The sequence below is a fragment of the Rhagoletis zephyria genome, unplaced genomic scaffold, assembly GCF_001687245.7.
Source record: "Rhagoletis zephyria isolate East Lansing unplaced genomic scaffold, Rhagoletis_zephyria_1.1 Rzeph_scaffold_00186, whole genome shotgun sequence".
Lineage (NCBI taxonomy): Eukaryota > Metazoa > Arthropoda > Insecta > Diptera > Tephritidae > Rhagoletis > Rhagoletis zephyria.
Genome location: NW_016157270.1, coordinates 18,501 through 45,393, shown reverse-complemented (window position 1 = coordinate 45,393; position 26,893 = coordinate 18,501). Strand labels below are relative to the sequence as shown.

At 33.6% G+C, this 26,893-nt stretch overlaps 1 protein-coding gene across 9 annotated transcripts in view; it reads right to left on the bottom strand.

Moving 5' to 3' along the window:
- Positions 1–26,893, bottom strand: part of TpnC25D (Troponin C at 25D) — a 60,260-nt gene that overhangs the window by 18,637 nt on the left and 14,730 nt on the right. The window contains exons 16-22 of one of the 9 annotated variants that reach the window (XR_001846684.1): positions 22,836–22,978; positions 22,632–22,755; positions 22,398–22,545; positions 20,292–20,475; positions 19,390–19,507; positions 6,381–7,243; positions 4,091–4,124 (exon numbers count right to left, since the gene is read on the bottom strand). Coding sequence is in view for 7 of the 9 variants with exons in the window: in XM_017609056.1 (XP_017464545.1) it covers positions 16,664–16,714; positions 19,390–19,507; positions 20,292–20,475; positions 22,398–22,545; positions 22,632–22,755; positions 22,836–22,978 (768 nt within the window). In the remaining 2 variants the exon portion in view is untranslated. Of the gene's footprint in view, positions 1–3,446; positions 3,557–4,090; positions 4,125–6,380; positions 7,244–8,639; positions 8,899–16,423; positions 16,715–19,389; positions 19,508–19,843; positions 20,259–20,291; positions 20,476–22,397; positions 22,546–22,631; positions 22,756–22,835; positions 22,979–26,893 lie in introns of those variants that run through there. The other 8 variants (XM_017609056.1, XM_017609055.1, XM_017609057.1 and 5 more) reach the window with 8 other exon arrangements.

Here is a 26,893-nt window from a genome sequence, read left to right as displayed (position 1 = left end):
TTTAAAGAAATGGCGTGTCGTCTATTTCCGCTGTAGCGAACGTAGTACATAGGGCGACATCTAGATGTCATCTACCTCGCCCTATTCACTACAGATGTCGCCCTATGCACTAGACTTTTTTATAGGAACTTTGCAAAGCAAAGGTTTTATGGTGTCGGACACACAACATTGAAAGTTTCTGGAGCCACAACATTGCAAGTTGATAAAAGCGTTGTAAAAATACGCAGTGCTTTTCCACTACACCTATACATAGGGAAGGAACACATCGCAACGGCCTTGATTGGCGACACAGGTGGAGCGTTTTATGAAAAAGAACTAAACTCAATACACTCAACCAAGACAAGGTAAAAGCAGTAATAATGCGGCGCCAAAACAGCAAAACCACTGAAGCCGACGGAATACCGAAAATACATGCCCGAAGTCTGAAATCTCTTTGTACGTTAAGTAACAGCTTTTAGCTCCGTCAAAATTGGGATAGATCTCGCCGCGCCGTTCGAGATCGAACGAGAGGTTTTGAGAGAAATTCGCGTAACTTCCGTAATCTTGCGTAACTGACATTTTTGCTGGCGTGAGCGTGCGCGAGTAAGATTTTTTCGTCAGTCACTTAATTTTCACATGTGTACGTGTATTTTTAACCAATAAGACATTAATATGGAAATAAATATTTATCTGAATAAATTATAAAATAAAAGTTGTGACGACGTATTAAAATTTTTAAACAAAGCTAAAGATTTGTGACTTAGGAGCGTTTCAAGGCAAATTTTAAACATGCCAGCTATCTCAGCAGCCACTCTCAGAAAACACTCTCTGCCAGGGGCTCAGGCAGAGTTCTAGAAGAAAGATGCTTGATGAACACCTCGAATAAATATTATTTTATTACACTGTACGAAAATTTCATTTTTTTTTTCGGGGGAATTTGTGAAACCAAGTTTTTTCTGTAGGGCTGAATTGTATATAGAAAAGTAATTTCTCAATTTTGCGATTTTTAACAATCAAAATAAATTCTGGGGATTTTCGGCTACGAAGAATCTGAATGTGCAATTTATTTTTATTAAAACCGGGGTTCGCATGACCACCAACTTCAGTTGAAACAAAAACGCCGGAAATCGCCAACCCGGGAAAACTGAGAAATTACTTTTCTATATGCAATTCAGACTAATGTCTAATGTCCATACGTCAAGTTCACTTGGAAACGCACTCATTCACAAACATTCGAATAAGCGAGCAATAAGAATTTATGTATGGGTTCATATTTATTTTTATTTATTTGTGAGTAAATAGCGCGGAAAATTTGTTTGTTTGCCGTCCGACCAAAAAGATGTGGTTGCGTGGGCGTTAAATTTCGCAGTTCACTGATGTCTTATGCGTTTGTACGTGAACAATTTTCACTCAACACGTGAGACATCCGGAATTAATTTTTATTCGTCAATTTGGTGATGATAAGTGGCCTTCTAATAGATTGAAATGGTAATTAAGGCATAAATATGCCAATGTTAACATTAATGAGCATTCATTTTAGTTGTGAGTGATTTAGACTGGCGCATATTATATATATAGTAAATCTAATTTGTTTAACAGTAAATCTGCCTTAGCCATTTTCAATGCTGACTTAATACCCCTAACGGAATTTCTGCGGTATTTAGAGCAACTGCCAACACTGTTGGTTGCCATAGCAGTTAGTATTTGATCGATAAGTGCATAAAACTGTCAGAAAATTAGAAAAAAAAATACTAAATAATAATAATTTAAATCAAAATAACAAATAAAGTCAGAAGCTTTTAAAATAATATTAAATTCATAATTAAAAAGCAAGCAAGAGAAAAACTTAGCAAACAAATATTGCAAACAAAATTCAACGTCGACGTTTTAAATGCAAAATTTATATAAATTTATAAGTTACGAATTAATATACAGTCATAAGTCGTAATTTGTGGTAAGAAACCAAAAGAATTTTTCCGAAAATGGAAGAGCTGCGCGATGCCAGCATACACCACACGGCACAAAAGCTCGCCATTGCGATAAAGTCCATGAAAAACTATAACGAGATTTTCAAAAAAGTGCAGGTAAATACAAATACAGCAAAATCCTCAAGCACCGGAATATAAAAAAATTTTCCATTGGCTTAGAAACTTGCCTGCAGTCCTGGCGTTGATAAGAACGATCTGCGCAACACTTTGGAGGATGCCATCAAATCGACGGGTCTTGAAACCGAAATACGCAATGTCGTTTTCCATTTAGTCCGCAATACACTCGGCACAGAACAACAAAAGTCGCAGGAAAAATTATCGCACAGCGCCGATCCTCTGGGATATTTGCGTCGAGCGGCTGTGCAATGGGATCGTCGTGTACGCAAAAGTTTGAATGCCATGTGTGCCGAACTGAGTATGCCGCTGCAGGGGCAACCACGTCCGGTGATGGATCGCGATGAATTGATAAGTAAATGGGATGAGTTGAGCAATTACAATATTGGTGAGTGGGTGTTGGCAGTTACTAAGGGAAGTGTTCACGAAGCTATGGGCCAAATATAGTAAAAATGTGTTTTTAGTTTTTCTCGCAGGATTTCTTTAAAAGGACTTTGGAAATTTTAAAACTATATTTATTTACTTTTAAAAATTATCTAACAAATTCAATGCAATAAGAAAAAGAGTATGGGTATCAAAATAAAGAGAATATTCTGTGGAATTAACGCAGATTAAATGTTTTGGTGCATAAGGACGTTGCAGGTATTGAAAATGTTCTTTAAAAATGTTATGCTTGAAATTTTGCTATACTAATTGCGACTAATATACACTCGACCACATCCTTGTATTTCGCCCTTCCAACTTTATCAGCTTAAAAAAAGAAAATTTGTTAAAAGAGGATTTTCGATACCTATTCGTCCTTGTGAACCAAAAAAATTCATTGTTTTTTTTTAGTTCTACAGAATTTTCTCTTTCGTTTGGTTCCCATATTGTTATTCCAAATTTCACTTATTTTTTTTAAATAATTTTTGGAATTAATCATATCTTTGAAATTACAAGGTCCTTTTAAAAAATCCAGATGCCAGCGAGAAAAACTAAAAGCGCAGTTTTACTATATCTGACCCATCGTTTCCTGAATATCGTTGCCTTAATATAGAAAGGCCCTATCTGACATCGTCGCTGATTTACAAAAAGTCGTAACTAACTAAAAATCGAAAATTTACGTTTTAATTGAATTTGATGCATTTGATCGAATTATGTGGCCCCAAATCGTTTTATGCAATAAAAGATTTTAGGTAGTTACGGCTTTGTGCATTTCAGCGACGATGTGAGATAGGGCCTTTCTATATTAAGGCAACGATATATTGTTTGCTTTCATTTTTTCAATTTTTTTTTTTGTCGCACGGTGTATTAGGGGTATCAGCTATGGTTACGGATTTTTCGAAGTTTTGTTTTTGATTATTATTTAATTCTTATCATCCATGCCTACATCATGTCCAAGCCCATACATTCCATTTTCGTTACCCGTCAACCACACTAGCAGGGTGATCGATCTTGAGTAAGATAGTTGTCTCGGAAGCCCTTAATGCCGTCACAGCTAAAGGCTGGTATGCAGCTCTCTCGGTCAAGAAAAATTTGCCATTATTTCGTGTGTGTGTCCAAGGAATTTTGACATTTATGATACTTCACAACCTGTTGCCTCACTCTTTCCTCAAGAAATAATGGAACGGACATATATTTCTGTTGCAAGCCTGGGTTGCCTTGTGCTCTTTTTTTCACAAAAAACTTTAGAAAACCGTAGTAAAAAGCGTAGCAAATTTCTTAAGAACTGCTTACTGCCTGAAGGAAATTTGACTCAAGAAAATTTCTTAGCCATTTCTTGTACGTCATTTTGTATGGAATTTTAGCTTTTCTTGAGAACTTCATACAGGCCTTAACCATGTTTGTGAAGTTAGCATACGGTAAGACGCAAAAAGAGAAAAAATTATGTACTCAGTCGCTTTTCAATAGTTGCAGATTTGAAAAGGTGGAAAAAAGTTCTGGATATTTGACAAACACATTTTTTTTCTAAAATTTTGTATGCCAGATTCACGCAACATACGACATGTGGAAAAAGGCAAATAAAAAACGTTTCTGAGTAGCTTCTCAATAGTTCTAGAGTTCCTGAGACGGAAAAAAAAGTTCTGAAAAATTACGACGAATGTTTTTCTTTTAAATTAAGCTTTTTCGGCTTTTTTGAAAAAATGTGCAAAATTAAACTTTTCAATTTTCTCGCATACGAAATCTTATAGCAGAGATATTTTTATATGTGAACATTTCATCGCATACCATTACAGTGCGAATATGTTGTAAATTTTCTATATGTGTTGCGAAAATTGTACTTATTTGGTTGGTTTTTCTTGCACAGCGTTTCTCCGAATTACGCCACTTTTATTTACTCGAAATCAAAACTTATATGGAAGAAGAATTATCAAAAAAATTAACAAATGAAAACGGAAATCACATACAAAAAAAATCCTAAACTAATGTTAGCTCCCAGGCAAGTAATTCTTTACTGTTCGCTGATATGGTCGTCATTTACAATTGGGGTATTCACAACGGTGTCGTAAGTGTGGAATTGTTGTATGTCGTAAACTTTAAACGCCTAAAAAATGTATTAAGGGGGTTCACAAAGTACCTTCAAAGTCATATTATGAATTTTCGCAGTATGAAAAAATAGTTGGTTGTGGTTTCAAGTTCTCTAAACATTTATTTAAGCTTTTAAAGTTTACGACATACAACAATACGACACTTACGACATCGTTGTGGATCCCTCAAATAGCTCACCTAACAGGTAACAGATACCCGAGCTACTAGTATCTAGGGGTTTTCAAAGGATAAATTAAATGACTCCAGGGCAAAGTTATATGTGTAGACCATCTGGCGACAATGATCTAAAGCTTGTTTGCTCTCTCACGGGACGGAGAGGTCCTTCCGAATTTGGACGAAACTGAAGTTTGTGTTCAACGTCACTCTACATACATTGCCTAAATATAGAAAATCCCTAAATCTTTTTTTTCGAAATTCAGCTTTATACAAAGATCGGCAGATTGATTATGTAACGGCTTAATATAATTTAAAAATAAACTATTACATCAATAAATTAGTTTTAGTGCTTATTAAAACCCAAGAATTTCAAGAAATTCCCAACTTAAGAACTTTAGCTTTTATAAAGTTGTGTAAATACTCCGTAAAGACACCAACATTTTAGATAGGGTTCTTTTATATTAAGGTATAAGATATGCAAGTACTCGTATCGGTTTCGCGCGGACCTCAAATTTAGACATGGCCCTTCTCCTCGTGATATCCAAAGCGAATTTAAAATCTACAAAGAAACGGTGTGTGTTAGTTCAATTATATACGGTATTTGCGCGATTTGAGGTGCTGCGAGAATCTGGTGGAGTTACCAGGGCTGATGCCACACTGATGACACCCAACCAGCTCGTTCCTTAAATACTTAAGTCTTTCACACAGTATCGTCGATAGAAGTTATAGAATGATTGGCGCACATTGTGGGATTTGCCCTTCTCGTTAGATCAAATTACGCTTAAGAGCCTCCGACTTTGAATAATGGACGTGAGCTTCGTCCCTAAAAAAAATGGACGGGATTCTTTTTCATACAAATTATTCAGGAGATGCCCAAATTTCCATCTTCATCTCTGTGGGAACTTGAAACGTTTTGATTGCTGCCTTTTTTTGACAGAATCTCGGCCCGCATTTTTACCTGCCAGCAAGTATTTTTTTTTTTTTTTTTTTAATAGATAACTTTTTCTTCCTGTCTTTCCGTACTAAAAGACTAGTCACAATCATGTATGCACTTATCGCTCATTTACTTCCATACTGTCATAACACAAAAAACCAAAAACTCGAGAAACTGCACAAGGTTGTGGTTACACTTCACAGTCTTTGCATTTTATCAAAAGCCTTCCACTTAATTTATTAAAATTGTTTTCTTCTTCTGGAAAAGCAATGTATTAATGGTTATTTTACTTTTTTTAGATCTATCCAACTACCGCCCCGTTTACGCTCCAAAGGATCTGCTGGATGTCTTGTTGTCGCTCAAGGGTCCACAAAAGCCCGCAGGAGACACTGAGTTTGTGTACATTTTTTTCCCCCTCAATACATAAAATTAAATAATTCGCTAAAACACATTTATTGAAAAACTTTAAAGTTCAACCTTTTTTCATCCGCAGGCAAGTACCCAATTGGGAGTTTTCACACATCGATTTGCCTGTAAAGAACCTTTTTGAATTGGTACGACAAAAATCGATTTTGAAGCAAATCAAAACCTTTTTGAAACGCTATTTTTCTTAAATCTCCAGCGTTTGCTATTCGCTGAACTCTTGCGCAAAGAAAGTACAACAAATATTTTGGACTTACCCACACAATGCAAGCGTATACTGGATACCAAGCAGGCGCCACTTTGTCAACATTTTCTGAAGAAGGGCAGAACGCCGCCACCATTTCGTGGTGAACTATGGTCCTTTGTGCTATCGCACGGCAGTTACATGAATGGGCAGGTTGGTGGGGAGAGATATGTATGTAGTTGAATCTCGTTTTGGAAATCATTATTGGTGATACTGGAACGCATTGAACTTTCATTGCAATTTTATTTTAAGGACACTTTTCACTTTTCTTTTTGTCTGCTTCAGGAATGCGATCACTGGGCGAATTTACGCAATAAAGTTTTAACCACCGATCACATTGTGGATAAACTGATTTTCAAGGACATTCAATTGACGGCTTCAAATGACGATCAGTATTTTGTTTTCGAAGATGTGCTCTATCAGATAATGCTATGCTTTTCGCGCGACACTGAGATAGCCAGTCAAATACAATTTGAAAAATATCCGGTGAAGGGTAGAAATTATGATGGTCCGCCATCAGGTGTGGTGCCCTTCCATGGCATTTGCATGTTTGGTAATTAATGATATTGGAAATTCCAGAAAGATATTAATTTCATTGGTGACTTTGCGTTACAGCGGCTCCATTTTGTTACTTATATGACTCTTCTATTAATTTGTACTTCACATTTCGCGCTTTCTATATACGCTACTGCCATCGATTGACCACAATAAATACACATCCGCAGGTGGGTTGGTTGGGCTTATCGTGGAGTATGGGTTGATATTCCGAGCCATTCACATAAAACGCTTTCGTTGCAGGGCATTGTCAGCTTATGTCTGCTTTTTGAGAAGCTTTTGCAAACACATGAACCGCAGCTATGGTCGCACTTACGTGAACTGCAAATACAACCGTAAGTATATTTTAGAAATCTCATTATTTTATGCTTGATTTTTTTTATCTCATTTGATAGATTTATAAAGTTATATGCATAATTTTTTTCTAAGCAATTACAAATATAGTGCTTATCATAACTATACGACACCCAATGTTGACAAGTTTTGACAAAAACAATTGGCTAAAATCAACAGTATTTTGTAGCTACTTAAAACCTACAACTTACAATTCAATGAGCCAAAACACTGGATACATAAAAATTTTCTAAAATAAATAGTCAAAATGTGTCAATATGTGGATGTCATGTAATTATGATAAGCACTATACATACATATATCGAGATCGAAGCAATTTTTTCTATTCTTTTTGTGGTTGATGGGGTTTTTTTTTTTAATTTCGGAATGAGGTTCGTGATTTGGTCCTTATCAAACTATTCGCCAAGGCCTTTGTATATTTCATTTTAAACACCGAAGCTTAAATTACATCGGTTGACGTCACTATGGGCCAGGAAGGGATCAAAGCTGTCCAAAATTCAAAATCTTATCCGATTGGCTTTAAATTTGTCACTCGGGGATTTTGGGGGTCGATGACTAAGGATCTGACATTAAATTTTAAAAATTCCAAATGGCGGACGAACTTCAAACTTGTTACTCAGGGTTTTTTGTAGTCGCTGATTGCGAAGACAAACTCAGACTTGAGAAATTCAAAATGGTGGATCGAATATGGCGAACATTTTTTTCTTTTAATTTGTTGAATTTACTTGAAATTTGTTTCGTGGGTGTTTTTGAGATCACAGACTGTAAATTTAGTATCAGATTTTTTAAATTCAAAACGTTTTCACTCGTTATTAACAGAATACTTACAGTGAAAATTACAAAGATCGGGTCACTTTTACATATATCTCCCATACAACTGAACTGATGTTCAGATATGGGGTTTTACTGTTAAACTCCTTTATTTGGACGACGAATTTCGCAAGCTATTTTATAAATAATAACACAAATTCTACTGAGAAAATCGCTAAAATCTATGCTGTATAAGCTTTATCCATTATACCACTGATTATTGAGATACCAGTTTCTGCGATATATGTATCTCCTTTATGTAGGAAACTAAACCCATTAAATTGTATTACCAGTTTACATAGATTGGTACTATATAAGTTATATCTTCCATACCTCTGATTGTTTCGATATGATTTTTTATATATCTATCGCGTCTAATCTGTTAAAGTAAAATCTGTTAAAGTAAAATTTGGAGAATAATCATCTTTAACAAGGTAACCTAATAACCAGGCAGTCGTGAATAGCGTATCGCTTATACAAGATATGTATATTCATCTATGTATATACCAATTTTGGCAGACTAACGTTAGTTAGTTTTGCATATATTTAGTACATACACTTGTAATATGTATTCCTCCTTCTACTCCTTCTCAGCATCCGCATCGTTTTCAAGTGGCTAATGCGCGCCTTCAGTGGGCACCTACCGCCGGATCAGCTGCTCATACTCTGGGATTTGGTATAACTACCTCCTTTCTCCGTAAAAATAAAAATTCCATAACTTACTTTGTGCTCACTTTTGCAGATTCTCGGCTATGACAGCTTGGAAGTACTCTCACTCTTTGCCATTATAATTTTGAGTTTCCGCAAGGAGAGTCTCATGCAAGTCTCATCGCTGGATAATATTGAGGCAATATTGGCGGATTTATCATCGATCAAAGTGCTGCCGCTGATACAATTGGCGCTAAGTCGTGATTGAGGAGGCGTGTGTGGCAATACTGATATGAATGTTGATTTATGTATGAATGTAGTTTGAGAATGTATGCAAGTATACCCTGACATTTTGACAATTTTATTTATTTATATTTTCCCTTCCAAAATTTTTCTTATTTTTTTATAAATATATAGTTGTTTCAACCGCAAAAACCACAAGAATCAAATTTTTATTTATTTTAAATATTATGTAAGTTCAAAAATTTAAATCAGTTCTTCTCGAGTGTTTAGGTTTTTTGAGTTATGACAATATTGAAATAAATGAGTGATATATGAATATATGTATTAATTTATTTTATATCAGTATATCGTCACCTTACTTCACGAAAGTCCCTAACCAACAAATTTGTAATTTTACAGCAGATGAACAAATAGGTAGGACTGTTTAAAAAAATAGCATTGAACTCCATAGTTTTTGGTACTAAGACCTTAAAATTTATATTTTAACGGTGTATTTTAATATTTTGTAATTGTAACGCATTTCATTTTTTAACTGTACAGAAGCTGATTAGGTTTTTATTTATTTTAATTTTATTTTTTTCAAATTATTTGGTCTCTATTTGCCGGTAATATTATATTTTTTTAAAGTAACTTTGTTTTTTCTGAATAAAAATTTTGAAATTTTGATGAAAATTGTTTGAAGTTTTGTGAACTTTATATAAAGTGTGAAATTATGATTTCTATGATTTACGTTGTGGAATGAACTATATTTTCATAAATAATTAACGAAAAAAAGTGTTAATGAAAATAATTGTGAATGTTATATTAGAACAAGGTGTACACTTACATTTGACACTGACTGTATATAAATTACAATTTCCTTTAAGACTCTGATCTAATTCGTCGTACCTAATCTAGCCCTCATTCATTGTTATTTTATGTAAGCCTTTTTATGTAAGCCTTTTTCAAAATAAAACTTATCAGACTGTTAAAATTTAAAATGACATATTTTCCAAACAAAATTGTTTCTTTTTAAATCTTAACAGACTGATAAATTTAAAATTGATTGGTGCAACCGGGCATTGATTGTATTAATTGAAACTCACTTGCATTTTAATTGCATGGTAATAATTTTATTTAGGCTAATAGTATAATAATTTTAATTTTATAAATTCAAATATACACATTTTATTTTCCTTATAGTGGAACAACAATAATATAATTTTATTTCATATATTTGTATTTATGTATGTACATATGTATGTAGGTAGTATTCCTGTGGGAAAACGCACTAGTGCCGAATCGGTTCGGTACTAAGGAATTTAGAACCATCCGTTTTAATTCTCGTTTGCATGTTAGCAACCTTTTTCGATAGTTCTGAACCAGTCCGAAATTCTCGTTCGCCCTGCATCCTGTTTTCTATAGTTCCGAATCAGTTCTAAATTCTTCACCGTAGATATAGATTTCTAGTGAAAGGTTTTTGTATTCTGCGGGACTTAAAAAATTTGTTGTGAATATTTTGGACTTAACAAATTTACGTATCACTGAACAGAAAACGGTTAGAAATAAAATAGGCAGTCTGATCTTTTAGAAAACGGCTCATTTCTAATTGTTCTTTCCTTGCATTAAAAAACTTGCATTAAATACAATTTTTTAAAAAAAATGTACTTCGCAGCAACTTTTCACTTAGCTGGCGATATTTAGTTTTATAAAGTAAAATAAAATATTTAGTACCACATTTCGCTGCTGCTGGCCTGATTCGTTTTTGGCGATAAAAATCTAGTACGGAAGTAAAAATTTGGTTCACTAAAGGTTCGGGGTTTCCCTGCAGGGATAGTACGCACGCAATAACATAAGAAATTAGCATTTATATCAATAATCCATACATATTATTAAATTTTTATTTTGTTTAAAAAATTGTTTAAGGAAACTTTATGCGTTTGTGTATGCTGTCGTCTGGGTACGAGCAACTTTTGTTTAATTTTACAATGCAATTTTTCTGTTCATTCATTTTTTTGTATGTATGTTTAAAATATATGTATATGTATGTTTTTTTTGTTTGTTTGATACATTAAAGAATTTTATATGATTTTGCTGCGTCAATTCCAATATCTAATAACTTTTTACATAATTATTTATTTTGTTTTTATTAGTTTATTGGCCTATTGAATTATTATCTAATTTTTTTAATAATTACTCATGAATTTTTATTATATCGTTATTTCAATACTAATTTTTAACTATAAATGTAAACAGTACATTCAAACAAGGACACTGCTTCGACACTTACGAGGTTGAAGGTTGATTTAAGTTTTGATTTAATTTCATTTAATTTGATTTGATCAATCGTTTTGCATTAACGTTTTATTTTAAAAATTTATTAAACAGCTTTTGTTTATTAGGTATCATAAATGTTAAAATTAGCAAATCGTTACGTCATTTGCACTGCTTAGTTACATTTGATTTATTTATATTTAATATAATTTCCTAGCTACAAATCCATTTTTTATATGTATATGTAAATATTTTTCTTTTTGTTTTTAAAACACACTAAAATTTTTTATTTTTTTATGTATGAATGTACATCTTCAATTATGTATTTTTACATTTGGTTATACATTTTTGTATGCATTCAAGTAGTATATGTATGAGTAGGCAATTTGAATTTTTACACCCTCTCAAATTTCTCTTGCTTTGGCGCATTTAAGAATTTTCCATTAAAAATGTACTTAATTTTAAGTACTATTTAGTTTAACATATGCGCTTTTAATTTACTTACAACATTGTAATTAATTTTAATTAGTCGCTAAATAGTTTGGCTTCTCCTAAATGTTGAATTTTTTTCTCGCAGCGTAAGTTTGTTACAAAAGTTTTCAAAAAAGCAGGACAACTTTTTGAACTAAACGTTTTATTTATTATTTAATTTATTTATTTGTTTTTAAATAAATGTATATTTTACAAGAATAATACATATATACGATATAAGGATAAGGAATGGATACATTTAACTAATACATATAAACTCGAAACAGATTTTATTAATTGAAATCAAAGACGAGTAAAAAATAAATTTTAAATGTACATGAAAAACGCTTAAGTTAATAACTAAAAAAAATGTACACACAGTCTGTGTCAAATGTAAGTGTGCACCTTGTGCTAATATAGTATTGACAATTATTTTCATGAACAATTTTTTTCATTAATTATTTATGAAAATATAGTTCATTCCACAACGTAAATCATAGAAATCATAATTTCACACTTTATATAAAGTTCACAACACTTCAAAAAATTTTCATCAAAATTTCAAAATTTTTATTTAGAATTGCTAGCCCGTTCAGTTGTGGTGCAAGTTTCAAGTCGCTAAAAATTACGTTGATTTTTTTTTAGAATTTTCTCTGCGGAGGGTATGCGCGTTTTCCTCCAAATAAAGCGTGATCAAAATCTAGTCTTATATGAAAAAAATATTCGCAGCACCCTAAACAATATAAATTCGAAAAAATCAAATACTGAATGAAAATTTTTAAATTTTGAAGAAAATTGTTTGAATTTTTGTGAACTTTATATAAAGTGTGAAACTTTTATTTATATGGTTTATGTTATAGAATGAACTATATTTTCATAAATAATTATTGAAATAAAATTTTCATTAAAATAATTGCGAATATTATATTAGAACAAAGTGTACACTTACATTTGACACTGACTGTATACCACTAATATGACTCATTTGAAATTTTATTGCTTCATACAGTGTCGGTAAAAATAATAGCACTTTGATGTCCAAGGCCTTCATTGTAACACCTTCATATTTAAGCATTTTTATTGCAAAAAAGAGTTTTATTCGATATTACGTAATCTTCTACCGTAAGGCCGATCTTTTGCAAGCTTAGCTTTTTAGCTACTTATCAATAGAGAAACCAAGTGGGGAAGCAAAGCCGTCTGCGATTATTTTATTGGATCATCCACCTGTAAGCTCTATTACTACATAAGATCTATGCTTTACAAATCGATTTTTTTTACGTTATTGACTATTTGTAAAAAAAACTTTTTCAGAACAGTCAAGTTTTTAGCGGCATTCATAGTTTTGGCGCAGCTTTTTAGTCAAGAATAGGGGAGTCTGTTTCGGCATTAAGTCAAACTTCTAATGGGTATCGCAAAAACAATTTTTACTTATACAATTTTTTTTGCTGCTTCTGGGCTCTGGGTGTCAAAAAATATTCTGCTTGCAAGTAAAATTTTTTTTTTTATTTTAGCTTAGTTTCCAGTACAGCTCTTGTTAAGAATCGACTATCCGACTATTCGATGCTGTTAATTTCCTTGAAGAAGTAAATCTGTAGCAGTTTGATAAAACAACTTAGATGACTTTAGAAGGTTTGACTTCGAATGAGGGACTGAAAATAATCGTTATTACGAAGGATTTTTATTCTAAAATCATGGCAAAATAGTGAATTTTTTTATTTATATTTTTACGATCATTTTTAATTGTTATTTTATGATTTTTATTTTTTCGATTAAAAATAATCGTTATTTATAATTTTCATTTTTTCTATCGTTCTTAATCGTCAGTTTATGACTTTTATTGTTTCGATCAAAAATAATGCTTATTCTTGAATCATATTATAACCGTTATTTTTAGATCATAAAAAAATTAATTTGGTTATAAAAACAGCAGTCTTATAATAAAGATTAAAAATTATCAAAAAAAAAATAAAAATCCAAAATAACGGTTATTTTTGTTTGGAAAAAATTTTAATCACAAAATAACGATTACAGGTTATCGATAAAAAAAACCATAAAATAACGATTAAAGATGATCGAATAAATAGAAATCACATAATAACGGTAAAGAATTATCGAAGAAATAAAAATCACAAAAAAAAACGATTAAATTATTATTTTTATTACAAAAATCATAACAGTTGCGATCCCTGCATTGCATTAAAAAAAGAATAAGTTTCGTTTAAAAAATTTTAAAATTTTATTAAGCTTTCATTAAAAGGGCATCTTAAACTACGCCTATGGCGGCTAGTCAATCGTTAAAATATTTTTTTTTTTGGTAACCCAAGGAAATATTGCTTCAAAGAGAAAATGGTCCAAGTCGAGAAAATTTGTTTTATCAAATGCACAGAAATATAACAGCATTTTTTTTTGAGAGTTACAAACCGATTCAGGAAAATTTTAATAGAAAAAAGTTTCGTTTTCATTTCTTGAGCATTTAAGCTAGTTTCTCAATTAAAGTGCATGTCTGAACATAGTATTAGGTTTCAAAAATTAAGCAATTAAATTTCATACGAGTGAAATTAGCATAGGGAAATTAAACAAGCATTAAAACAAAATAAGAAATAAATAATAATACTATGTAACAACACAAAACAGTGTGTCAAGAAAGTCTACATACGAATAAAAATTCAAATTAAATTCGCTTCGAAGCTAAAAAAATATTCGTAAGAAGACATGTGAATATTTGAAAGAACGACTTATGCAAGCAATGAGTCTTTGGGTTTATAACCAATTTTTAAAGGCTTAACTAATTTTATATGCAGCTTGATATTTTAGTTAAGCAAAGAAAATAAAAATCCAATGTAATAATTATTTCTGATCTTAAAATAAAAATCACAAAATAAAGATTCAATTTTACCGAAAATAGTCCAAATATAATATAATACAATGCCGTAAAAATAAAAATCTTCCAAGAAAAATTTTTTGTTAATAGAAACAATCAAATTAAAAGTTATTTATATTGTGGTGTAAATAAAAGTGTTTATAGTCTAAACAGACAATTTCACAGGAATTAACAATCTCGATTTCGAAATTGTTTTTTTTTTTGTTTGCTAGCTACTTGCTATTAATACCAACAGCTTTATAACAAAAGCCTAAGCAGCTGATAAATTTTAAAAATTTTGCTTTACAATATAAACTATTTGCTTTTTAGCAAAATTTAGTACAACTTTCGCGAAAATAAACAACACGTACACACAGATATTTTAATTCTAGCAATCGAAAAAAGGCTTATCGACATATTTCTTAAACGCCAGCTGTTGAAACGAGTTAAGCTTATTTAATATTTAACAACGTTTATTTTATTTTTCGTCTTTAAATACGAATATATATTGATATGATAGCGAATCACAACGATTTGTTATTAATATTGTTTATAAATACAAATAGCGGTATTCAGGATAATGATGGAATATCTTTCGAAGGGGGATACACGATTAGACAAACATAAATAAAAATATTTAAAAGAAAATTCGCTTAATTTGAAAATTATCTTTCAGTTCCTTTCTGATTAGTTTTAATATTCAAACATTTCACACTAATGCAGCGCTATGAGACAAATTTTGTTCTCGTTTCGTTCTCTGTCAGAATGTTCCTCAGGTTTTAGTTCCCGTAACCCAGAGTTTTGTTCTTAAAAAAATTCCCGTTGAGAACGTCCTCGACAGTTTTTTCTCTCCTTCGTTTTTGTGAAAACACTCCCGAAGGTTTTGGTATCATTTGATTTCGCGGTTTTAAGCGTTCTTGGGAGCAAAAATACGAAAACGAAATTTAGTTTTGTTCTTTTCTACTTCCAGCCTACTTTTTACAGGAGACAATTTTCTTTTACAAAATAAAGGTATAGAAAAAAAGATTAAATCGAAATAGATTTCTTTAGCAAAATACGCTAGTTTGCCAAGCATTACATAAGTTATTTCGTAAATAAACTAATAATCTGTTAATCGCATTTTCACATTAAATGAAACTTTTTACAAATTAAATGAAATCTTTTTCAATGGAAATATTTTCGATTTGAATGAAATAGTTTTCAAACAAATTAAACTTTTTCAAATCGAATGAAACTTTTTTCAAATTGAATGAAACTTTTTTTTTTGGTGATAACGATGGGGATAAGCGAAGAGACTAAGGGCCGTTTTCTCAAGTAGGTTTTAAAATTTAGTTTGGGTTTTAGGTTTTAAAAGTTAGTGTGAAAATGCTAGACTTCCAAGTGAATTTCAACCAAAGCCGCTTCGAATTCAAATTGAATGGGTTTGAAATTCACTCGGAAGTGAATGACAAAACTAGTCTGATATTTTTTTTTTTAATAAATTTTTTTAAAGCATTAACTAAAACTAAAACTTGCCAATGACGCCACCCTAGTTAAGCATATTTAGCACTATTAAATTGTATGCACCTATAAACCTGGCAATTTAAATTAAACTGGGATTTCTTTAAACAAAAATAAGCTGGTTTGAATGATGGCAACATATTCGCCGAGCAAACAAACACAATTTTTATTGCATTTTTTACTGCAATTTAAATAAGTAAAGTAATTTTCTTCATTTTTACTGTTGGACAATATCAGTCTTTTTATAAGCTAATAAAATATTAATTAAACATCAAACAAAAAAAAAAGAAAAAGATAATTCAATATTTTGAATATGAAGAAGAAATAAGCAACCAAAATCCGTAAAGAAATTAACTCTTTTGTGGTAAATACATATATAGCACTAATGTGTCTTCTGACCTACTACTTATTTGATCTCATTGCTACTACGGCGGTTGTTGCGTATTTTGGCATGATTTGAAAATAGACAAGGCAAAGAATACATTACTTCGCCTTCTCTGCTGCGTGCGTGTCGCTGATTCAGTTGTTGTTGTTGTTGTTGTTATTGTATTTCATGGATTGTTATTCTCGCCACAGCACTGTATGCAATCCATGCAGTTGTGCTACCTGTTGCCATCGCCTTTTCTATTTATATTCGATGATGTCAGTTGAAGCTGAATTGTGGATTTGAACATATGTATGTATGTAGGAGGTAAGAAGATTAAAACAAAAACAAAAAACAATTATGTATTGCACAAATGGGCGTGATTTTCAGAATTTTTTTATATATGTATATACATAACTAGGTGGGTAGCTAAATATTTATTTTTGAGAGTATTTTAAACTTATATTAATTGAAATACATAGTTAAAAAGGTGAAAAGAAAATAATATTGCACAAAACATATGTAAGCGTTGAAAGCTGGAACAAAATAAACAAGATATGGCGTAGTAAACAAAGCGATAGTTTGAGAGTAGGAAAGTAAGAAAAATGCATTTTAGGGAGAATAAATTATGAGTACAATCGGTTGGTGCAGTGGTCCGTAAATCGCTTTCGCGGACGCTGATAGCTGCATTGAATTCGAATTTAGATTGGTAACTCCAAATAAAAGGATTTCAGTAAAAGCGTCAGAGGCATAACAGTACTACATAGTTTAAACCAAATCTGTAGAGTATATCGAGCATTCCACGGAAAAAGGTATGTAAATTTTCATCGCTGGACTAATTAGTTTTCCAGATGAATTTTTCAGCGCAAATTTATCTATCTGGCTCTGGAATGGTGGTTGCCTATGCTGACGATGTAGCATTGATAATAAAGGGAAAGTTTAAGGAAACACTGTTTGGACTTATGCAGGGTTACCTGAACTTGGTTTAAAACTGGGCTTCTAGTTGCGGACTGGGTGTAAACCCTCCTAGCAGAGGTGACCGCAATAAAAGAGGCTTCGGATTGGTTGCTCTCTTGCTCTCTTGTGTAACACCTTTAAGGTGTTGAATATACATATATTCCGACAGCCAAACAGCTATCAAGGCTCGAGAACCGTGAAAGAGTGTCCGACTTCATTATCGACAGCATCGGATTACTTCGCTGTTAAGCTTATTTGGGTTCGAGGTGACAGCGAAATCGCTGGAAACTGCATGGTCGATAAGCTGACAAGACAGCGAACCCTTGAGGAACTACTTCCGAAAGGAGAAGATCTGAGAGTTCCCCTGACATCGTGCGGTCTGCTTCTGAACAGATGGGCGTTTAGTCAGCTCAGTGAGCGCTGAGCGAAGGCCTTGGAATGAAAGGGGCAAAATTATTCTGCGCACGTGTAGACCGGAGGCGTCATTCTCCCTTACCTTACCCCTCTTTCCCTACCCCTGCGTCCTTTTCCCTTTCGTTCCCCTATTAAGGGCATCATAACGGACAGCATAGTCGTGTCTAAATGGGTCTCTTCTTGCATGCCAATACCTCTATGCAGTCAACGACAATCACAAAAGGCAGTCTTGATGGCAAAATTATGTCTCGGAATTACTTTACAAATTGCCCTTTTTTACTTTATTAACCGACTTCCAAAAAAGGAGGAGGTTATCAGTTCGTCGGATTTTTTTTTTTATGTATGCTACCGCATAACTTTGGACCACGTCAACCGATGTCGATAATTCATTCTGCATCGGAAAGGTAGTGTCTCAGAGGTGGTCCCATACTAATCTGGTTAAGATCCGGGCAGTGGATCATGAGATATATATATATATTTTTTTTTTCATGAGAATTGGAGTCGGTTTTTTTTGCTAAAAATTACTTGCTTTAATAGAAAGGATCCGCTCATTGAAAATTGTTGCAGTTCAGCAAATGTCAGCCTCTACATTTCAAAGTAGTTCATTCGTTGGTCGAAAGTGGAATCAAGAAAACCCTTTTTAGAAAAAACAGCTCAGCGCCAAATGAAAATGCATACGACTTTAGATCACTGCATCAGGTAATATTTGAAAAAAAAAAAATTAATAAATACATAATTGAAGGGAGAATATTATTATTATTAGTGCTTTTACTAATCTCTCATTGAAAATTTGTGCATTTTACAATCCAATCTTTTAATTTTACATTAGCCAATTATTGGTGTGCATTTGAATTAGCAAATTCGCTTACATGCGCTGCATTCAAATTTTAATTTATTTTATTATCTTTTTTTATAAAAGCTAGTGCTCAACGCCTAAGTATATTATATTAAGTTTCAATATCGATTTGAATTCTAAAAACTACAAATGAAAAGCAAACTGCAAGCACGTCTCTTCTACGTTTTTTTTTTTTTTGTTTAATTTTCTTTTAGCCAAAACTGACCTTTGATCCTTGCATCAGAAATGTTGATTGAATTCAGATTCGACTGTTTTTAACGCCAAATTTTCAGGTTTATAATTTTTTGTTCACGAAAAACATATAGTAAATAGAAAACAGTGAGATTAGGTGGTGGTGAAGAGTAGTAGAAAGTAGTAGTAAATAGTAGTAAAAAAAGAGAATTTCTTAGCTTATAAAAGAGAACCAGTCGTATAATTTTCAAAAACAATCAAACAATCGTTTAAGAATATATATCTAGTTGAATATAAATAATATCAGCAGCAGCTGTTGAGCTTTCAAAATTCAATTAAGCACAGTAAGATGCAAAAAAAAACCCGTTATGCTGATACGAATGGCGTTTTTTATCCATACAAACTCGAGCAAAAGTGTTTTGGTGGGTGTGGTGGTTTGTTTTGTGCGCGTTCGAGTAGATTTTGTGTGCATTTTTTATTTTTTTTTTCAAAACACATTAAAGTGAACTTCAAAACTCTTAAAAATTTATTGTATTAATGCAAAAATTGTGTAAATCAAAACTAACCTGCAGTGAACGTATCGTATCCAGTAAAGCCTTTTTCTCTTCCAAAAGTATAGTTATGTCGTCTTGTGCCGCTTTTAGATATGAACGTAGTACATCATTATCTTGTTTGGTCTTTTGTCTGTACCGAAAAAAAGAACAAATTAAATTATTAAGCATATCACGCCTTTCTAGAAATATAAAATATTTAAATCAATTGGCGAACTGATTAAATATGTATGTACTATTTTTACAAAAGTATTCTTCATAATAACATATTTATCTAAAAAAATAAAATTATAGTTTAAAAAACGAAAACCTCCCTATTATAATTGCTATTCGTACTGTCATCAGGTATGTAACTTGAGAATAGAAATCGCTGCATCTTTTAGGCGCATCAATATTACATAGTTACATCCCGAGCTAATAAAAGGAAGGTAAAAAGGAGTGAGTACCAGATACTCATGAAATTGAAACGGTCGAAAACGTCGTAAGCTTGTACAGAAACGATCTCAACCAGGACTTGAAACAGTCTCGAAATGGTCGCTTATTAGTCGCAAAATCATCCCGTCAATGCCCAAAATAATGCTACTGAGCTAGTCCCAAAATCATCGCGAACTAGACCGAAAATTAACCTGAAATAGTCCTTTACTAGTCAGAGCTAGTCCCAAAATGGTCCTCAAATGGTCGTGCACTAATCCCGGTATTGTCCCTGAACTAGTCCAGAAATGCTCATTTGTACACACAAGAAATAATTACAGATTTTCTGTTGTGTTACACAAGAAGCAGTTACAAATTCTCCTACTAAGTTAATGCAAATGTCCTCCCCGGGTCTGAAACACCAACAACGAAAATGCAAATTTTACCCATATCGAGAGCTAAGATGTTGCTTACTTGTACATACATATAAAAAAAAAAACATTTACCTATAGCAATCGGCATTTTCTTTCGCATTTACCAACTGCTTACGCAAATTGTCATTGTCCATTTTCAATTGTTGCATAACCAACTGCATTGCAAGTATTTCACGATCACGATCGCGATCGCGCGGTGTCGGAGCGACAGCTGTTAGAGGATAGTTTGAAGAGGCAGCGTCATTTAAACCAGTTTCTGCAAAGAAAAAGAGATAGCAAAAATTATCAAAATAGAATTAAGTTTTTAAAAACTGATCATGATGAACGATCACCAAATTTCAAAATACTTTTCAAGAATCGGGCTTTTATACTTAAAGATATCGGCGAAACTTCGTTTCGTGCTATGAGTCTGCTTCAACAGATCGTCTACAAAGTTCTGGATTCGCGAACTGAAGCTCATTATCTGCGCTTGGAGCTGATTGGGTTCCAAGAACCGCATGCATGGGGCGAGAGTCGCTGAAGGTTTGAACAGATTCATAAAATTGTTCCCAAAATTACTGAATCTACATACGACTGGACCGATTTTATGAAAGTAAATATTCCGACTAAAAATTTTATCGCTAGATGGCGCTGGGGTTGGGCTATTCCTAAAATTCGTATACAAACTAAAATGTAAAAACCAATATATCTCTAAAAACAATTACGCTGGGAAACTACAACTTATCACGGATGCATAAATTGCAAATACCCTACTTATGGCGAAGACTGGTAGGCATTGGAAAAGGGCGCGTGGCACCTCCGATACAAACTGAACTTCTCATATCGCTTATCTCAGGAACCGATTATGCTAACGTCCTGAAATTTGACACAGCTACATTATTATCAAAACAGTACTTATGGCGAAAAGTGGTAAGTAATGGAAAATAAGGCATGGCACCCCCATTCTTCTTATATCACTTATCTCTGGAGCCGCTCACATTAAAGTTCTGAAATTTGACACAGCTACATACATACATAAAGGTCAGTCAAATTATCGGAGGTTGTACCTTGTAGGCTATTAGAAAACTCGTTACGTGGCGCTGGTGTAGATTTATTTATAAAAGTCGTATTTACTAACCGATTTCGTTGAAATTTCAAATGTGAGGTATGATGAAAAATTCTTTTGATAAAAATGGACCCTCTGAGTGGCGCTGGAGTCCAGGTATTTGGAAAATCCGCATTTCTTATACAATAAGGTTGAAATTCATAATAGGAATTCATTTTATGATAGGCAATGGTTTTGCAGAAAATGGGCCTAATCGTGTGTTTGGTCTGCTTTAGTTGGTAAGTTATACGAATTAGGCTTTCAGATGGCTGAATGAAGGATGGGGCTAAGTATGCATAGAAAGACCGCAAAATTGTGTAAGCGCACCTTTGTCTGACGCCCGCATACCCCCTAAATGCGATCTTGCATCTACCTAGAAACCAGTTCATAAATATTAACACGAATTGTAAAAGTGGCGAATTAACAAGGAACGATTCGATCACATCAGTCCATGAAAGGTAGGTATGTATATCAACTGCTTCATTTGAGCGATATTCAAGAGATCATACGACTCATTTAGCCAATGTATCTGGAAACTTTTCATCCTGTGGGACTGCGAGCATTCTTGGCCCTCCTATAACAGAAAACGTACATCTGTGCTGTAGAGATTCCTTATAAGGACTTTTATTGGCCCACGCATCGGAGCAATGTTGAAGTTGCAAGAACATACAAAAAGATTACACATGCTCTCTGCCAAGCACAGGTGGAAATAAGGCCATCGGTAAACAGGTGGCAATCTTCAACAAAAATATTTTCGGCTCTAAGCCTTCTTAAACCTTTTTCTTTTGACAGCGATGTTGCAATTTTACTTTATCTTATCAAATTGCTTAAACTCAATTTATTTTATTTAAGTTAGACCATTAGCAATGCATCGGGGAAAACTGCATTCGATTCCATGCATTAGTTTTCGAGTGATGCGCATACAAACATACAGAGAGAAAAAGAAAAATTCCAAAAGATTGTTGATTTGGCTTCTGTTGCTCTAAAAACGTACAGACATCGATTCTTTCAAACACCGATAAGCTTGGTATTCTTCCACCCATATTTTACTTCATTTTCCAAAGCCAAGCAGTAAACAAAAATTTACTACTTACCTATAGGTTGTACGTTCACAATGCCATTCTTATCACGATGTATACGCATACGACCTATGGCCAAACGTATTGGCACTGGACCCGGTGAGGTAATATTAACGGGCGGACGATCTTCTATTAAGTTGATTTTCACATTTTCCACGTGCACCTGTGCAGAAGAAGAAGAAGAATTCGAACAACAAAAAAAAATAGTGGTTAAGAGCTGCTGGTGTGTGTGGAATTTATTGTACTTACAGTCACCGGCAAAGGAGTGGTGATTATTTCATCTTCTGCTAAATCTCCCAAACCTATAACTGTGCTCATGGATAAATCTAAATTAACATCCTTTACGCGCACTTCCGCATGATGCTGGATCCAACTGTTAGGGAACAAAGAGAGAAATCAACAGAAAAAAATTAAATACCAAATACAAAAGCAAAAATCAACATTCATACACACCTCTGTATAATTTTCTTATCGGTGATGTTTACATCACCCTGTGGTGGGTTGAGTGTCTCCTCCAAACGCAAACGTATGCATGGCGGCAACTCTGGATTGTAGGGCGCCAAATTCCAAGCTTTACAACGTGCGCCAAATTTAGTCTAGACACAGACGTTGTTGATGTGTGAGTCGGCGGGGGTGGTGCAGTCGAAGCGAGTGTTGGCATGCAAAGGAAAAGCAGCACATATTTGTATGTAGATTATTCAGATTTTTGGGAAAATATTCTATTAGCTACAGTTGAGCGCATAAATCAACGCGCAAATTTATACGAAAGCAAAGCGATTTGGTGACAGCCAAAGAAAAAAAAACTTACAACAAAAACAACTAGTTGAAACTAAGTAATAGCGAAAGCAGCAATGCGGAGAATTGATTATAGTACAATGATTTCAGGAAGTCAAACAAAATTTGGATACATGTAAATCGTTTTTTTTTTCTTTTTCTTCAAACTCTACTTTGAAACGGTGCGCTTAACAACAAAATTACATGCAGTGCAAAAAAGCTTTTAGCAAATATCGAATGAATGATATTAATATGAAATATATGTATTTTTGCAATGAGTTTGGATATGTGTACGTAAGTAAGTATGTGGTAGCAGCTGCTTTGTAGATTTGTGAGTATGTTTGGTTTGCTGTTAATTGATGTTCACTAGGCATTAATATTCGTGGTGAAATGTTTGTTGTAGTGATTTTTAAAATAAGCCAATTAGGAATACAGTAAGTGTGCATTTCTTCGATTTCGTATTCAAGTGTAAGAACCTAATTTTCAATCTACATGTAAGCTGTTCTAAACGCGCTCAACTGTTAGGATCTTGATACGCAAACAAATTTCGTAGGTCGATTTAAGTTATTAAGTTAAGTCACAGTTGGCGAGATGACATCTATCAGAACATGAAAGGGTCACTGTTTCACATTGCTCTAAAGCAATATTTCGTCATCATTTTTATCATTAGAAATCAGGCAGAAGGAGGTCAATAAGTCACGAAAGATTTCCTTCGAAGTCAAGTCTCACGTTAAACCAAAAATCTCTAAAGCACTTACAGGATAGACCCATTATCAGCTATGCATCTGTGGTTAGGTGGAGGGCACTACCGATTAATAGAGGGGAGGGAAATCTGCTTACCAAATTAAAAAATAAAAATAAAAAAGGCGTGAATACCAGGTACGGCTTGTCAAAGCATTAGGCGATTCAGTTGCATACATAAGTAAATAGTTTAGGTTAGAAATTAAACATTAATTTCCTGAACGGGCACCGAAACGGACGAAAAAGTCGTGAACTTGTCCCGAAATGACTTCGAACAAATTTTAAAAGGGTCCCGCAATGGTCCCCTATTAGTGCCAAAATTATTCCAAACTAGTCCCAAGCTGGTCCTAAAATAGATCTGAATTAGTCCCTAAATTATCCCAAACTGTTCCTTAAATAGGCTTGAACTAGTCTCAAAATTGTGCAGAAATAATGCCAGACTGTTCCTCAAATAGTTGTGAAATGGACCTAAAGTTATCCCTATATAGTCCCGAAATTATCCCGCACAAGTCCCGAAATACTCCTCAGGACGTTCCGAAACTTCCCAAAATGGTCCTAAACTAGTCCTGAAATTATCCTAAAATAGTTCCGAAATGGTTCTGAACAGGTGCCGAATCGATCCCGAATTAGTCCCGAAATGGTCCTTAAATAGTTTGCAGGCCTCGAAACTGGCAAAAAAGTCGTGAACTTGTTCCGAAATGATCTCAAACAAGTCTTGAAACGGTCCCGATATGGCCCCTTATTAGTCCCAAAGTTATTTCCGAACTAGTCCCAAATTGGACCCAAAATAGTCCTAAATTACTAGTACCGAAATTGTGCCGAACTACTCCCAAATGCCAAAATGTTCCTGAAATAGCCTTGAACTAGGCCCAAATTGGTGCATAATTAATCCCAAAACGTTCCTCAGCTCCCGAAAAGGTACCGAAATGATCCCGAACTGGTCCCAAAATGGGACTTAACTAATCGTAAAGTGGCACGAAATGGTCCCTTTTCCATCTAGAGAAGTTTTAGACGAGGTATTCCTTGGTCCGCACCTTCGAACTTGGAGGCATCGAGACGCTGCAAGTAGCACTTGCACTGTGATCGGCACACATGACAACCCCATATGCCATTCATGCCTTCAAGAGGATGAGACTGTGAAAAAGTATTTATGCCTGTGCTCCGACATTGAAAAGTTTAGTTATCAGCCTTTTGACATCGTCAAATGCAAACGAAAACAGTTGAAATAGACAACATGTAGACTGAGCCACGCCTTGAATGAGTTTCGCTAAAACATAGTGAGCTTTTTTTACACTAAGCTGACACCTATTTTTTTTATTTGGAATTTTAAGTCTTATAGATATCTCGTGTTCCTATTTATATTTCTATTTTTAATTTATTTATTTTCTATCATTATTTTCACAAATTATTATTGAATAAGATGCCAATTAAGGATACTTGACTTAAAAAAAAATAATAATAATAACCAAACAAAAATAAGGCCATAAAAGCAAAAAATAATTAACACCATTCAAGAAAAAAACTTTATTATGAAAAGTTGTATTTCAACTATAAACTTTAAAGTAACTTGAATATTTCTAACAAATAAGCTATTTGGGTTAATTATGTTGTTTATTAACTGTATTGGAAGAAAAACTGTAGATAAACCTTATAAAGGCATGCAATAAGTACTTCATTTCAAAATTTGGTGTGTATACATATCGTTTATAATCGGATATATTTTCGCCAGAGGAGAGGTTAGAAGAGGAATTTGCAAATTGTGTTTATAATAGCAGCTACTTTAAAAATATGTATTATATTCTAAAGTTATAGTTAAAGGCGGCTGATAAAATGCGACATTTTTTTTTAATTTTTAGAAAGGCAGGTCTTGTGTGCTTAAAGTATTTACATACATACTGAAATAGCTAAAAAATGTATTATTAAAAATAGTTGCAAAATTCGAAACAAATGAGAATCAGTGGTAAAAAGAGGTGAATTGGACTGGTTCAAATTGGATTATGGTGTGGTTAAAAAAGCTAACAATATGGGTATTCATGAAAACGCGTAAATGCCTTGTAACTGCGTAAACATAGTAAATAAAACGATTTTCTATACAAAATTAGGTAAATTTTCGAGGTTTACACGGATTCGAGCCATTTTCGCGTTTGAAAGAATTGCCCTAATATCCTTATACTCCCAGTGCTGCACCTGCCTAGCAACATTATATATTTAAGCCTCATTTGGAAATCGCTTAGCATTTTATTCGCCCCCTTAGTATATGCTTCCAATTTCCAAGCGGTATATGGAAAAAATACCTCGTGTGCGCCAGCTAATGAACTATGCAATGCTATTTGAAATGCAGCTGCCTGCCCCCTTACAGCTGCATTACGAAGGAGAAATTTTCAAAAATTAAGAAATAAAAAATACTACATTTTATGCATTATCGAATTCGTACCTATGCTTTCACTTTCCACATAAGCCTGCATTTTTCATCGTTGATACAATGAAGTAAGCACAGCACTAAGCATTGAATTAGTACAGAATTGAATTAAACACGCGTTTGAGTTTCTCTCACCATTCTGTGATGAACGGAAAGATGTGATAAACCAATTCCTTCTTATCCCTTCCAATGCGTTCCCGTCCCTTCCAATGCCTTCTCATCCCTTCCAATGCCTTCCCCTCTCTTCCAATGCCTTCCTATCCCTTTCAATGCCTTGTATCCCTTCCAATGCGTTCCTATCCCTTCCAATGCCTTCTAATCCCTTCCAATACCTTCCACTGCCTTCCTATCCCTTCCAACGCCTTCGTATCCCTTCCAATTTCTTTCTAAGGCCCTTATTATGAGCTGTATTCGATTTTCGATCTTCGCTGACTATCGAAGATCGAAGATCGAAAGTGAAATTCGTATTATGAGCTATGCAAGCGTGTCGAAATTTTCGTTGAGTATCGAATTTTCTGTCGAACAGAATTTTGCTTTCGATGGTGTAGCGAAGTGTTAGAAAATTGTGAAAAATGTA